The following is a 13,812-nucleotide window of genomic DNA, read 5'->3' on the forward strand; positions in this document are numbered from 1 at the left end:
CTGCCTCTGTTCTAAACTTTGCCTCCCTTTTCCCTACCAAAGGTATTCTTGTACCCCTTTTAAAGAAGGAGTCAAGCTTTCACATTTTGGTCATCCTTCTTGAGTTTCATGTGTTCTGTGCATCTAGGGTAATTCGAGCGTTTGGGCTAATAGCCACTTTTCAACGAGTGCATACCATATGTGTTTTTCTGTGATTGGGTTACCTCACTCAGGATGATATTTTCCAGTTCCATCCATTTGCCTATGAATTTCATAAAGTCATTGTTTTTGTTATTGAGTAGTATTCCATTGTGTAGATGTACCACATTTTCTGTATCCATTCCTCTGTTGAAGGGCATCTGGGTTCTTTCCAGCTTCTGGCTGTTATAAATACGTCTGCTATAAACATAGTGGAACATGTGTCTTTATTATATGTTGGGGCATCTTCTGGGTATATGCCCAAGAGAGGTATAGCTGGGTCCTCAGGTAGTTCAGTGTCCAATTTTCTGAGGAACCTCCAGACTGATTTCCAGAATGTTTGTACCAGTCTGTAATCCCATCATCAGGGGAAGAGTGTTCCTCTTTCTCTACATCCTCACCAGCATGTTCTGTCACCTGATTTTTTTTGATCTTAGCCATTCAGAATGATAGGAGGTGGAATCTGCATAAATGTAGTATATGAAATTGTCAAAGAATTAATAAAAGTTTGAAAATTAAAAGCATACCTAAAATAGCCTGAATATTCTCATTACCGCTTTCTTTTTCAAATATAGTTTCTTCAATGCCTATTCTTGTTTAGAAAATTAGTACCCAGTATGTGAAGCTATAAGGAAGTGTAATTTAAGACCTGATGTACAGTAAAATGCAGTTATTTGTTCAAGGGAGGGGACAGGTGGCCAAAAGAAAGTAGGGCTGTTGAATTTTTTTTATTTGTATCAAAATATTATATATAAAAGAGGAGAGAAATCAAGCCTACATGAATTTATCAATATTGTAATGAATAAATTTTTGATGCCAGAAAGGAATAAGTCATCTTCAGCAGAGATTTCCTTCTTAGGGAAAGATTCCAGTCTGGGTGACTTGGCTGAAATAGCCCTGTAGCTATGCATATCTCTGCCCATCCCCTGCTGATTTGCATGTGGCCAAAACACAGTGCATCACTCTGAGATCCATTTAATAGGTGGATCATACCCAGTGCCGAGATCCGTCCATGTCAGGACACAGTTTAGATATGAGGGTCCAGGTTCAGTTTCTGGGGCTCCTTCTGTTCTGGACAACAGGTAAAAAATTGGGAATTTACCCAGCGAGGATGTTCACTAACACCTGATCTTTCAGGGTAAGTTGGTTACAATAATATTAACTGTCAGGATTTATTTTCAATTGTACAATTCCAGGTGCCCAGTGTGATGTCCAGATGACCCAGTCTCCGTCTTATCTTGCTGCGTCTCCTGGAGAAAGTGTTTCCATCAGTTGCAAGGCAAGTAAGAGCATTAGCAAGTATTTAGCCTGGTATCAGGAGAAACCTGGGAAAGCAAATAAACTTCTTATCTACTCTGGGTCAACTTTGCAATCTGGAACTCCATCGAGGTTCAGTGGCAGTGGATCTGGTACAGATTTCACTCTCACCATCAGAAGCCTGGAACCTGAAGATTTTGCAGTCTATTACTGTCAACAGCATAATGAAAAACCGCATCCACAGTGATACATGTCATAACAAAAACCCCCAGGGGAAGCAGAAAACAGATGTTGGGCTGGCCAGTTGCTCAGTCCATGTCTCTGTCTTCTGTAAATTTCTCTGTTTTCAAGGTGTGTTGCTTTGAATGAAAATGGATTTCTCAGGCTCATATGTTTGAATGTGTGGCATGGGTTTTGGGAATGGAATTTGTTTTCTCTGAAAGAGCAGTGCCCTCTCCTAACTGCTGAGACACCCCTCCACCTCTGCAGTGACAATATAGGATTTGGGTAATAGACCTCTTCCAAAAATATTTATCATCTAAGTACCTGATTCTCCTGGGAGATTTGATATCCCAGAGACCTAGACAGAATTAAACATGGCTAGATAAAAAAGGTACAAAGTCAACGAGATGAATCCTAGTGATATTCTGCTATACTCTTAGATCAGTACCTAGCACAATCATCATCAGAGAGTCAGCTACTTACAGAAACAGATGCAGTTACCACAGACAGACTCTAGAGTGATCTCAAGGAATCCCATGGAAGATGAGAAGGAAGGATTGTAGGATCCAGTAGGGTTGAATATACCATCCTTCATTTTCTGAACTGAGACCTCATCTTGGTGGATTTTTCCTTTGATGGAAGTGAAGTGTTCTTCACCGTCTCTTTTGATTACTTTTGGTTGAAAGGCTATTTTATTAGATATTAGAATGGTTATTCCAACCCTTTTGGGGAACATATGCTTGTAAAAAAAAATCCCCAGCTCTTTATTCTGAGGTAGTGTCTATCTTTGTTGCTTAGGTGTGTCTTGTATGCAGCAAAATGATTGACCCCGTTTACTTATCTATATTAGTCTGTGATTTTTTAAATGGGTATGAAATATGAGTTAAGAATGTGAAGATGGAATGAAGAGCGTATTGAGTGTGTGGAGAAGTGTGTATGTAAGTGAAAGGAAAGCACATGTGGTGTATACATCAGAGTTCAGAGCTCCACAGTCACCTATTTTTATTTTCCTGTGAAGCTCTAATGATAAATGTCATGGGCAAGTCTGCCAAGCAATGACCAGAAGGAACTAAGTTAAGCCTTAACTCAGTAGTTCTGCTAGCTTTTTGTTCTGCATATTGCCCACAATGACTTTCTTAAGAATTGCTATGTACATACATGGACAGACTCCTTCACAGGCTGTGACCAGTCATTTCAGAAGTCCTCCATGCAGTAGGCTGGTATTTTAGTTGTTGTACAACAAGCATAGGGCAAAATCTGAAACAGCTGAAAACTGGCTTTTGTTAGTTACTCAGAAAAGCCCAGTAACTTTAAAAATCTTAACTTATCAAAGCTGTATTGGTTCCCTCATAGAAAATAGGCTTTTCTATGGGGAGAGTCTCTCCATCTGTCCTAATGCTAGTCACCATAAGATACCAGATTCCCTTATAAAAAAAAACAGGTCCCAAGCCAATAGCCTATAGTCCTGAAATATGACATTTGAATCCTGGTTTCAGCAATGGCATAATACAACTTGTACACAAATCACAGTGTAATCCCATCACATGCTAGTCTATCACTGAATAGTTCAGCCTGCCAAATTATAACAGGTAAGACCATTTTCTCCTGAGTGATAACAGGTTACAAGATCAGCACCGTGCCTGGCATGATCTGGGACCAAGTCCACATAAGACTTTCAGTATTTGTTTTGCCACTCTGCATCCAGTTCTGTTCTTTTGATACTAGGGGGTGACTTAAGCCATGTTCTCTTTAATGTTGTTGTAGACTTAAAACCATAAAAAATAAAAGCTTGCAATGAGGAACTGTGCTGAACTTGTGAATCTGATGACAGTAACTCTTCCGTAGCTCTGCAAAGGACTTCTCAGAAAGCCATTTAATCACTAAGATGGACTAGTAAGCTCATTTGTTAGGCTGTTGTCTCATCACAATTTGGAAGCCAATGTTTATTACGCATCTTCATAGGAAATCCATGGAACAAATTTTTAAATAACTCAGTGGCACTTTTCCAGTACATATGGATACTCCTGATGAGGAGTATGGAGACCTAAAATCATGGAATATGTAATAAGTAATCAGGCTATAATACTTGTATAGTCAGACTTGTCCCTGAAATGATAGACAGAGCAACACATATGCATGAGGTACCTGAATCATAAAATAGAAGGCAGGTAATATTCAAATGATCCCTTTTGGAGATAAATTCCAATAGCCTGAAGTCCTAAGACTCCAAGTTTCCCTAAAGTAATTATCTTGTAGACTAGATCTTTAACAAACAGGCCTTTGGAGAATGAACAACAGCCAAACTGTATCAATGAGTAAATATTTTTCTTGTCTGAATACTAGAAAAAAATCCCAAAATTCATCCACTGTTTAATTAATAATTTAGTGAATGAATAAATGGTTTATTGAACAATCTAATCTCCAAGACAAACAATGGTGTGTGAGTATTGGAAACAAATATACAAAAATGAAACCTAAATTGAGCTAAACTACTAAATGGATATGCAGTAATGTTTACATCCAAAGCACAAATTAACTCAGTTATCAGACAATAGGTAGATAACTTTGCTAATACACTTTTGATTTTTTGGGGAGGGGCAGAGGAATTCTCTTGACTTTGTCTTTAGACAGGCAATACATGTGGCAGCTAGGCTACAACAAGTAGAAGGGTTTGCATTCAGAACTACAGGAAAGTGTGCAAAGTGAATGTATTGGTAAATTCCCAGGTCCTCAGGCTCCACCTTACTGATTTTAGGAATGAATGCTGTCCCTAACCTTCTGCCAAGGAACCTATGTTGGATGCCCTGTTCTGGATTCTGCAGAAAATAATTCATATAGATGATTCTATCACTGTACACATGGCAACATAATCTAGCTCCCCAGGAGGGATAGATTTGGAGAGTGGATCCTAGGTCATTGTGATATCATTGCTCATACCTGAAATAAGGAGAGAAAGACAAGGTCATTTACAATCACAATGAGGGACATTTTATTATTTCAAATGGCATTTTTATTAATTCATACCGCACAATGCCCATTTTAAAAAAGTAGCAGAGCTAAATGTTCTTTTGAATTAGTTTGCAATTTGCCTCTTTTATTTGTGTTAAAATTTATATCAGGTACAATGTGCTTGCTCCTTCTAGAATGCTCTCTATGGATCTAAACATCCCATGTCATATTGAAAGGCAACACTTATGTACACACACACAAACACACACACACACACACACACACACACACACACACACACACACAAAGAAATCCCAACATGGACAAGTGTGCGCTCACTTTGTATTCTCACTTTCCAGACTTCTCTCCTCTGCCTTTACCAGGACCCTCCAGCATGAATAGGTCTAGGAGCAGAACCGGATACTTCATTTTGAATTAACCTGAGGAATCCTGGTCAGGCCAGGCAATTTCCCAGCTTGACATTTATTTTAGACTTGCCTCAGTGGGCCTCTCTAGGGAGCAGCAATATGCAAATCTCCTGGTGAGTGCGGTGAAGTAAGTCAAACTGTCAGGTCAAGTGGGGATAAGATACCAGAGGCTGAAGAACTTTCCTCTAAACAGGTTCAAATGAAGCTTCATTTGAGCTTTAAATAGCACTGGTTAGGAGAGTTCAGACGTGTTGATTCAGCAGAAGGAATTTATTTGTATTGCTCTTTTTCCTGTCCATTTTCAAGTTCATCATATTTTCCTAGACAAGTTTTAACCTTCTCTTCACTACAGATCAGTTTTTGTACTTGTATATTCTTAAATCAGCCTTCATTTGTAGTAGTTTATTCAGAAACTTAGATTTGCGCATACATATGTAACAATAATAAGCTGGGAAAGGAAGTAAGTATGACATGGAAGAAAATGGAGGAGGAAAGAGAAGAGGGAAGCATATAGCTTTATACGGTGTTATCAATAACAATGCTCCCCACCCCTGCTGAGGCTCATATGTTTGAAAGTTTAGTCATCAGAGATTAGCACTACTTGGGAGAGATTACAGGCAGGACAGAGGGATGCTCAGAGAAACTAGAGTTCAGGTCTGTTTTGAAATGTTAAATAGACACCTCAGTGACTTGTCCAGGTTTGAAATTTGACATTGATTATTTGCCTCAAAATAATCCATGGATAGCTGATAAGCTATGTAAGTGGGAAGTGTGGGAAGTGTCTGTCTGCACTACTCAACTCTGCCATTGTATTGTGAAGTACTCGTAGTCAAAAGACAAATAGTTATGCTCTCCAATAAAACTTTATCAAAACAACAACAACAACAACAAAAAGAAAGTGTGATCTTTTTGGAGTAGTTTTTATCTTGTTGGAGTATATGCTCTATCACTAGGAATAGGTTTTTTGCTAAGCACAATGTGGCCCTGGTCAGAACAGAATGACATGGTTCCTGCCCCCTGGGACAGGACCCTGGTTCGGCTCCCTGAGTGTAGATAGCTGCTGTGGGCAAAAGGTTTGTTTGAGTAATAATGTATCCATTTTCACATTCCTCCCAACAATGTACTCTCTGTTAAGGTTAATGACTCCATAATAATTCTGGGCAGCAGGAGTCCAGGAGTCAAGGGTATGGCTAATATTTCAGCAAAATGATAAATGATAGAACCTTAAGTACAGCCTTCCAGGTTATGGAATAGCCCTTTAAATACTTTTGAGTTCAAAAATATATAATTTCTCAAATGTGAAAAATATAAGGATCCAATATGAACCATGAATCTAAAGAAACAAAGGCAGGTACATTGTGAGCCAGTTTTGGAATAAATGACTGAATGGATATGTAAAATAAAAGATTGGACCTGTGTTCTGTAAGAAATGAGCTATCCAGAGAGTACTTTTTTTTTAGGATTAGGAGAGAGAATTGCTTGGAGAACTGACAGACAGACATACAGACACACACACACACACACACACACACACACACACACACACACAAGCAAACAGGACATGGACAGAGCTATCTCTTGGAATAGCAAGCACAACACAATTCATTAGCTAGATCCATGGTTTGACTTCAAGTCATTCTTTTTATGTAGGTCCTAAAGAACTGGAGCAAGAGACATCCCAAAAACTCAAATGTTCCCGCCTGTTTGTAGGATATATTCTTCTAGATGGACTGTGTTGTCTGATATCAGTGGGAGAAGATGCTTTTAGTCTCACAAAGACTTGAAGTGGCAGGGTGAGGGCATTCCCAGGGGTAGCCTCACTTGCTCAGAGAAGAGGGGAGGAGGGATGGGTGAAGGATTGTGAGAGGGGATGACCATGAGGGGGACAGTGAGTGGAATGTAAAGCAAATAAGTAGAACGAGTAAATAATATATAAAATAATGGAAAAATAGAAATTAAAGAGAATAATTTTATCATTTGAAAAAGTGACATAAAATTTATATGATAAAATTTAAAAAAAATCATTATTTTCTCATACAATGCATCCTAAACAACAGTTCCCTTTTTCTTTTTCCTCCCTCCAAATCTCTCCCCCAGATCCAATGCTTCAGAGTTTCCTACCTAGACATAACACCAAAATACGGTATAGAAAGTAGCAGGATGACTAGGCATGAGTCCTTATAATTATCTATGGTTCCTTGGAAAGTAATACTCAGACTCAAATAGTTTGCAAAAGCAAAGAGCATTTTATTCTGTAGAAGTTCACCATTCAGGGGTCTCTCATTCCAAGATGTAGATGACCAAGTGAGCTCATTGGCCTCATTTAAAGTATATTAGGAGAATTTTAGGGAGATGACTGTTATCTTAATCTGTTAGCTCCATCTCTAGCGACATTCCATAACCATTCCTGGGGTGTGGCTGTCTGGAAACTGTTGCTGGGGAAGTTTGGAAACTGTTCTTGATCCATTGCCCTTGCTTCAGATAGTATATATGCATTTATACCTTCGGGCATAGTCTCTCCCTTTAATAGAAAACAAATCAAAATATTAAAATAAGTATTCAATGCAAAGTAACTCTTGTAAATGTAAGGGAATGTATATCGTCCTGACAAAGAGATGGGTATACATTACAAAATGTTGAGACTGCTAAGAAAGCAATCTTCAGTTAATAAGCTCAAACTGACTTTATCATAGTATCTTAAATGAAAGAAGCCAAATATACTCATGAATCTACGCAAGGTAATTGGAGATACCTATACACATGTAATCTGCTAAATAAAGTATTCATAATATCTTTATTAATAACTTCTCAAGGTAGAAAATTGCAATGTTCATATGACAGAATAAACAGAATCATTAGAGGAGGAGCCAACAATGGAGGTATATTACTTATTTATTCACAGATCATGAATGAAATTTGAAATACAGTTATATTCTAAAATTATAATTTGTCACTGAAGTACATGTGCTGCATGATTTCCTTAAAATGAGATTGAAGAATTAAAACATGCATGATATGCAGTAACATCAAGAATTTAGTATTCATAGTATATAAACATAAGAGGTGTTGATCAAATAGAACATTTCAGTACTATGAAAATGTTTATGTTTAGGTATGGTGTATGTGATACTGCCTATATATTTATATTTGTGAATGATATATACATATATATATACATATATATATAACACATACATACACACAAACACACACATACATATATATTCATATATATTTTTATATATGGTAATTCTTATTGTATATATTCTTTGCGAGAAACATTGAACACTTAAGCAAGTCCCCTTGGTTGTAATTTAATGTCTATTTTCTTTTTTTTTTAATGTCTATTTTCTAATACTAAGAATACGTCAATACATAGAAAATAATGTTGAATCATTTCTACCTTAATGTATCCTGGAATTAAATTAAATTAAAAACTATGAGCACAACATTTTGGGTGATCAATTTTTCTGTGAAAGTAATTATCTGTGTGTCTTTTCAGTATATTCCATTAGTTCTCTGCAATTTAATTGTGTATATTTAATATTTGAGAGAATTTCAAGCTGAATGAGGACATTCTGTTATTCCATACTTACAATGGATTTGAACGACTTTGTCAGTCATTGAGCATTCTATTAGTCTCCTAATCAGTCAGCACATTTTGTTTTACTAATTTCACTATTGACCTCTCTTTACTCTCTCTGCTCCCCTCCCCCACTTGCTTCCCTCTGGCCTTTCTTTCCCCCTACTCCCTCTTTCCATGTGTTCCCAGCCTACCTCTTCCCCACCCCTCTTTCTCTTCTTCTTTCCTCCTCTTCCTTCTTTTCTTTACCCCTCCCTTTTTCTGCTACTACTCTCTTCTCACCCTCTTTTCCCATGACTCCCTGAAAAACTTCCTTTTATTGTAAATCTGTCCTATGGTTGGTATACTATATTTACTGCACATAGCATGGCCACATAATAAGAAACAGTGTTTTGGTTAAAGTCATTAAATCTGGTAGCACTTGTTGACTATTCATGCTTATTAGTTGTGGGAAATAGTAGCACAAATTTATAAACAGGCAAGTAAAGGTATTTCAAACCTGAGGAGAGGTACATTTATTCTCCGGTTATGAAAAGTACACAGTCAAATGACAATGGAATGTATTTACATATTTTGAGATTACATAATAATACCAGTCGTCCAGCTGGAAATAACTTCAACTTCTTCTACAATAGTAATTTCTAAAGCAATTAAAATATATGTTTGAAATAATTAATATAATCCAGATAAACTATTTTTAGGAAAATTAATTAGTTAATTAATTAATTTCACTTAGAACACAATGAATTCCCAGTCAGACTTGTAAAAGAATAACTTAAATATTATTGTGTCCTTTATCTACTGTATGGAATATCACTGAAAGTTATATTTTTTCATACGTTTTCCTTTTAAGAATTAAATATTGTGTCAAATAATTTCCCTATAAATTTACAAAATAATCTCAAAATGGTCTTTTCTAGGGTAGTTTCTTTGTCGAAGAAGTGCTCCTCTGAAAAGAACTATGTATGTTGTTGTATGGCCTGGGACAGTTCAGACACAGCCTGTACTACACTACTGAAATAAGCAATCCTGAATCAATACCTAGATCTGCTTATCTTTTGCAAATTGGCAGGTTTCCCAAGCAAAATTGATTGTCCCAAGGACTTACTACTTGGTCATTTGGTGTGCAATAGTTCCAAGCAGGACAAAGCACAGTCATGAGGGCTCCTTCTCACCTCCCAAGGACTACAATGAGAATTTAAATGTGGCACTGCGATCAGTGATACATGGTACACTGGGGGTAGTCCTTGATTACGGTGCTTAATTTTGTTGAAGTTTAGTTTGTATTTCATCCCAGGAACCAGATTTAACATTTAGAGTATCCAGTCCTACCCTCTTTGTCTGCATCTTTGGGACACAGTCAAGATCACTTCCTAGGCAAGTCAGAATATCAGCAATTATCGGACTGGATTCAGCACAAACTAGGTTACATGGTTAAACTCCTGACCTGCTATAATCCAAATCAGAGTTGGGAGATTGAGTCATGTGTGCAGATCTTGAGGCTGTCTCTTGAATCGGATAATGTCTCTGGTTCTATTTAAGAATTAAGAGTGAAAATATGGTTTGTAATAATCAGCAAAGATGCACTTTACATAGTGGTGTTTTCTGCTATTGCATTCAAATCTGTCTTCAATAATCACTCATAATGAGGAATTGTGGGAAGCAGTAGTAAATGGCAGAAAAATTAGCCAATATGGATATCGAATGCTGTGTACTTCTTCATTTTGTATTGTAGTAAGCACAGTGAGGGCTGCTAAATTATAGTTTTCAAATTATTAAAAAATCCTGATCAGTTTACCCTTTTAATTTATAGAAATGACTATTCTAAACACAGAAGCACTTTACAAAAAAAATAGTGTTTTAGCGATCATTCACAGTTATTTCAGTAAATAAAAGGTTCAACATCCCCTTCTCTATTGTATATTTCCTGACAGCAGGATAGTCTTTTACATTCCTCAACCATATTTTTGAAATACGTTATTCAACATGCAGCTTATATATTAGAATTTTTCAAATAATATCCAAAATTACTTCAACAATTTTAAAGCATTAAAATAAAATGCATTTTCTGGAGAAATATGTGTGGTTTGACTTTGGGCATCTAGGGATACTGGGACTCTGCTAACTGCTGAGATGAGTAAGCCTTGCACCTGTGCCCAGCCATAAAATAACTGGTTCCCTTTGATTTGCATGCACTTTGGGGACTTCTTCATATACCAGTTACACCCTGTGCAGTTGCCATTGCAGTCAAGTCTTAACATGGACATACGGGCCCCTGTTCAGTTCCTTGGGATCCTGCTACTCTGGCTTCTTGGTAAAAAAAAAAAAAAAAAAAAAAACTAAGATGAGAATTTCAATATTACCCTGTGATTAATGTTGACTGGCATTCTGGCATTTGGGGGATATCCTTTCTTATCCTGATTAACTGTATGGATATTTACTGTGTCTCTATTTTATTCCTAGGTGCCCGATGTGACATCAAGATGACCCAGTCTCCCTCCTCCCTGTCTGCATCTCTGGGAGAAAGAGTCACCATCAGTTGCAGGGCAAGTGAGAATATTAACAATTATTTGGCCTGGTATCAGAAGAAAGAAGATGGAAGTGTTAAACTCCTGATTTACTACACATCAAATCTACAATCTGGGGTCCCATCAAGGTTCAGTGGCAGTGGGTCTGGGAAAGATTACTCTCTCACCATTAGTGGCCTGGAATCTGAAGATATTGCGACTTACTATTGTCAGCAAGGTTATACCCCACCCACAATGTTACAAGTCATAACATAAACCCCTATGGGAGCAGAGTGAAAGGCTAAACTTACCCAACTGCTGCTTCTCATGAGTCTGAAATTGATTTTCAGATGTAATGGGTGTTTTTTCAAAGCTCATAGAGAGTCATTTGTTTTTGTGGAAAAGGATAAGAGGTCTTCTCTGTCTCCTATATTCCTTCCTCTTTATTTCCAGAAATACAGAGTACCAGTATCTTTTCTGCCTTAACAGAGGACACAGTCATTCCTGGTGAGGAATCTGAGTTGTAGCACTAGTTGGGATGCGTACAGAACAGGGAAAGGTACTGTGGACATCCTAGTATTGTATTTACTTAAATACAGAAAATTAGTTTCTAAGTACCAGTATTTAAAAGTAGAGAAATATTATTGATGGAATTTGTAAGTGTAAATGATTTGTGTTCTTCAAATAATGCTAGAGCACATGTTTCAGAGAAAAGGAAGCCTGCATAACCATGATTCCCTGTTGTTTCTTGTAATTCTAGCGGTATTTATTGATGCTTTCAGCTTTCTGCAGCACTTCCCGTAGAATTCTTCTGGTTCCTATGTGCACTAGTCTGCTTAAAGGTAGTAAACAGTATTGAAACATCTTCATATGCCTTTTTTTGTTCACTTTCTGGGAGCCCTCAAAGCTCAGGATAGTTGACTCTTTGTTTTCCTAAGGAATTCTTATTACTAATTACTTATTACCTTTAATCCTTTCCCCAATATTTCCATAAGAAAACAAAAGCTTCATTCAATGTTCGGTTGTTTTTCCTGTATCTGTTTCAGTCTGCAGCTGAGTGTGGCTTCTCAGAGGACAATCATGCTAGAAGCCTATCTACAAGTATAAAAGAATATCATTGATAGTGAAAATAAGTTACTTGTCACTGTAATTTGCTTCCTTAGTGATTCATTATAAGTAGCTATTGATTTAATAGAAACCATTTTTAAGACCCTCTAGAGATCATTACATAGCTTTCTTACTTGTCATGAGGTTATATTATGCAATGTTTAAATGGCGTTCCTCTTGTGAAATACATTCAGCTAGCACATGATATATCATGGAAGATGAACATAAGGAAGGTAAAGAATAGCATAACTGGAGGAAGAAAAGAAAACAGAAGAGACGTTAAAATAAAGTTTACTTTGTTCTTTTTTATAGTAGATGTTTTTATTTACATTTCAAATGTTATCCCCTTTCCCTGGTTTCCCATAATAAGTCCTGTCCCATTGTCTTCCCCCTTATTCTATGAGGGTGTTCCCTCAACTATCCACCTACCCTTTCCTGCCCTGACATTCCCTAAAAGTGTGGAGGGGTGAGCCTTGGTAGGACCAAAGCCGTCTCCTCCCATTGATCCCCAACAAGGTCAACCTCAGCTACATATACAGCTGGAGCTATGGGTCTGTCCAAGTTTATTTTTTTGGATGGTGGTTTAGTGACTGGGAGTCCAGTTGGTTGGTATTGTTGTTTTATGAAGTTGCAAACCCCTTCAGCTCCTTCAATCCTTTTCTCTGACCCATAAAATGGTGACTCTCTTCTAAGTTCTATGGTTGGCTCACAGTATTGGCTTCTGTATATGCCATGCTCTGACAGAGCCTCTCAGGAGACAGCTATATCAGGACTCTGTCAGTATGCACTTCTTGGCATCAGAAATAATGTCTAGGTTTGGTGGCTTTGTGTATATGGGCTGGATTCCCAGGTGAGTCAGTCTCTGGATCAACGTTCCTTCAGTCGCTACTCAAAATCTTGTCTCTGCATTTCCACTGATGAATATTTTTTGTAACCCCTTGTAAGAAGGATTGAAGTATCTGCACTTTGTTCATCCTTCTTCTTGAGCTTCATGTGGTCAGTGAATTGTATCTTGCATAATTCAAAGTTTTGTGCTAATATCCTCTTATCAGTGAATGCATTTCATGTTTATTGTTTTCTGTGTGATTGTTTTATCTCACTCAGGATGATATTTTCTAGTCCCCTCTATTTGCCCATGAATTTCATGTAGTGTTTGTTTTTCAAAACTGAGTAGTTCTTTATTGTGTAAATGCGCTAATTTTCTGTATCCATTCCTCTCTTAAGGGACATCTGGGTTCTTTTCAGCTTCTGGCTTTTATAAATAAGGCTGATATGAACATAGTGAAACATGTGTCCTTGTTATATGTTAGAACATTATTTGGGTATATCCCCAAGAGTTGTATGGCTGGGTCCTCAGGTAATACTATGTTCAATTATATAACTATGTAACCACATTTGCTACCAGCTGGTTATGTGCTCATGTCTATAGGATATGTCTAGCTCGACATTTATTTTTGACTTGCTGAACTTGTGCCTTCTAGTGAAGAATGAGTTCACAGTGATTGACTGAGCAGGAACAGGGAATGACAAAGGAAACTTTTGGAGGGGGTCTTTTAGTAACAATGTAGCTTTTTAAATGCTG

General features: G+C 37.3%; 2 gene segments (V, D, J or C); both read left to right on the top strand.

The window, feature by feature from the left end:
* Window positions 1–1,192: 1,192 nt before the first annotated feature.
* On the top strand, window positions 1,193–2,339 carry LOC116901666. The segment is given in 3 exon segments: window positions 1,193–1,259; window positions 1,374–1,658; window positions 2,314–2,339. Coding segments are annotated over 3 exon segments (360 nt in total).
* Window positions 2,340–10,205: 7,866 nt separating this feature from the next.
* LOC116900906 lies at window positions 10,206–12,060 on the top strand. The segment is given in 3 exon segments: window positions 10,206–10,930; window positions 11,080–11,376; window positions 12,005–12,060. Coding segments are annotated over 3 exon segments (477 nt in total).
* The last annotated feature ends 1,752 nt before the right edge of the window (window positions 12,061–13,812 follow it).

Source organism: Rattus rattus, chromosome 5 (genome assembly GCF_011064425.1).
Source record: "Rattus rattus isolate New Zealand chromosome 5, Rrattus_CSIRO_v1, whole genome shotgun sequence".
In the NCBI taxonomy this organism is placed as follows: domain Eukaryota; kingdom Metazoa; phylum Chordata; class Mammalia; order Rodentia; family Muridae; genus Rattus; species Rattus rattus.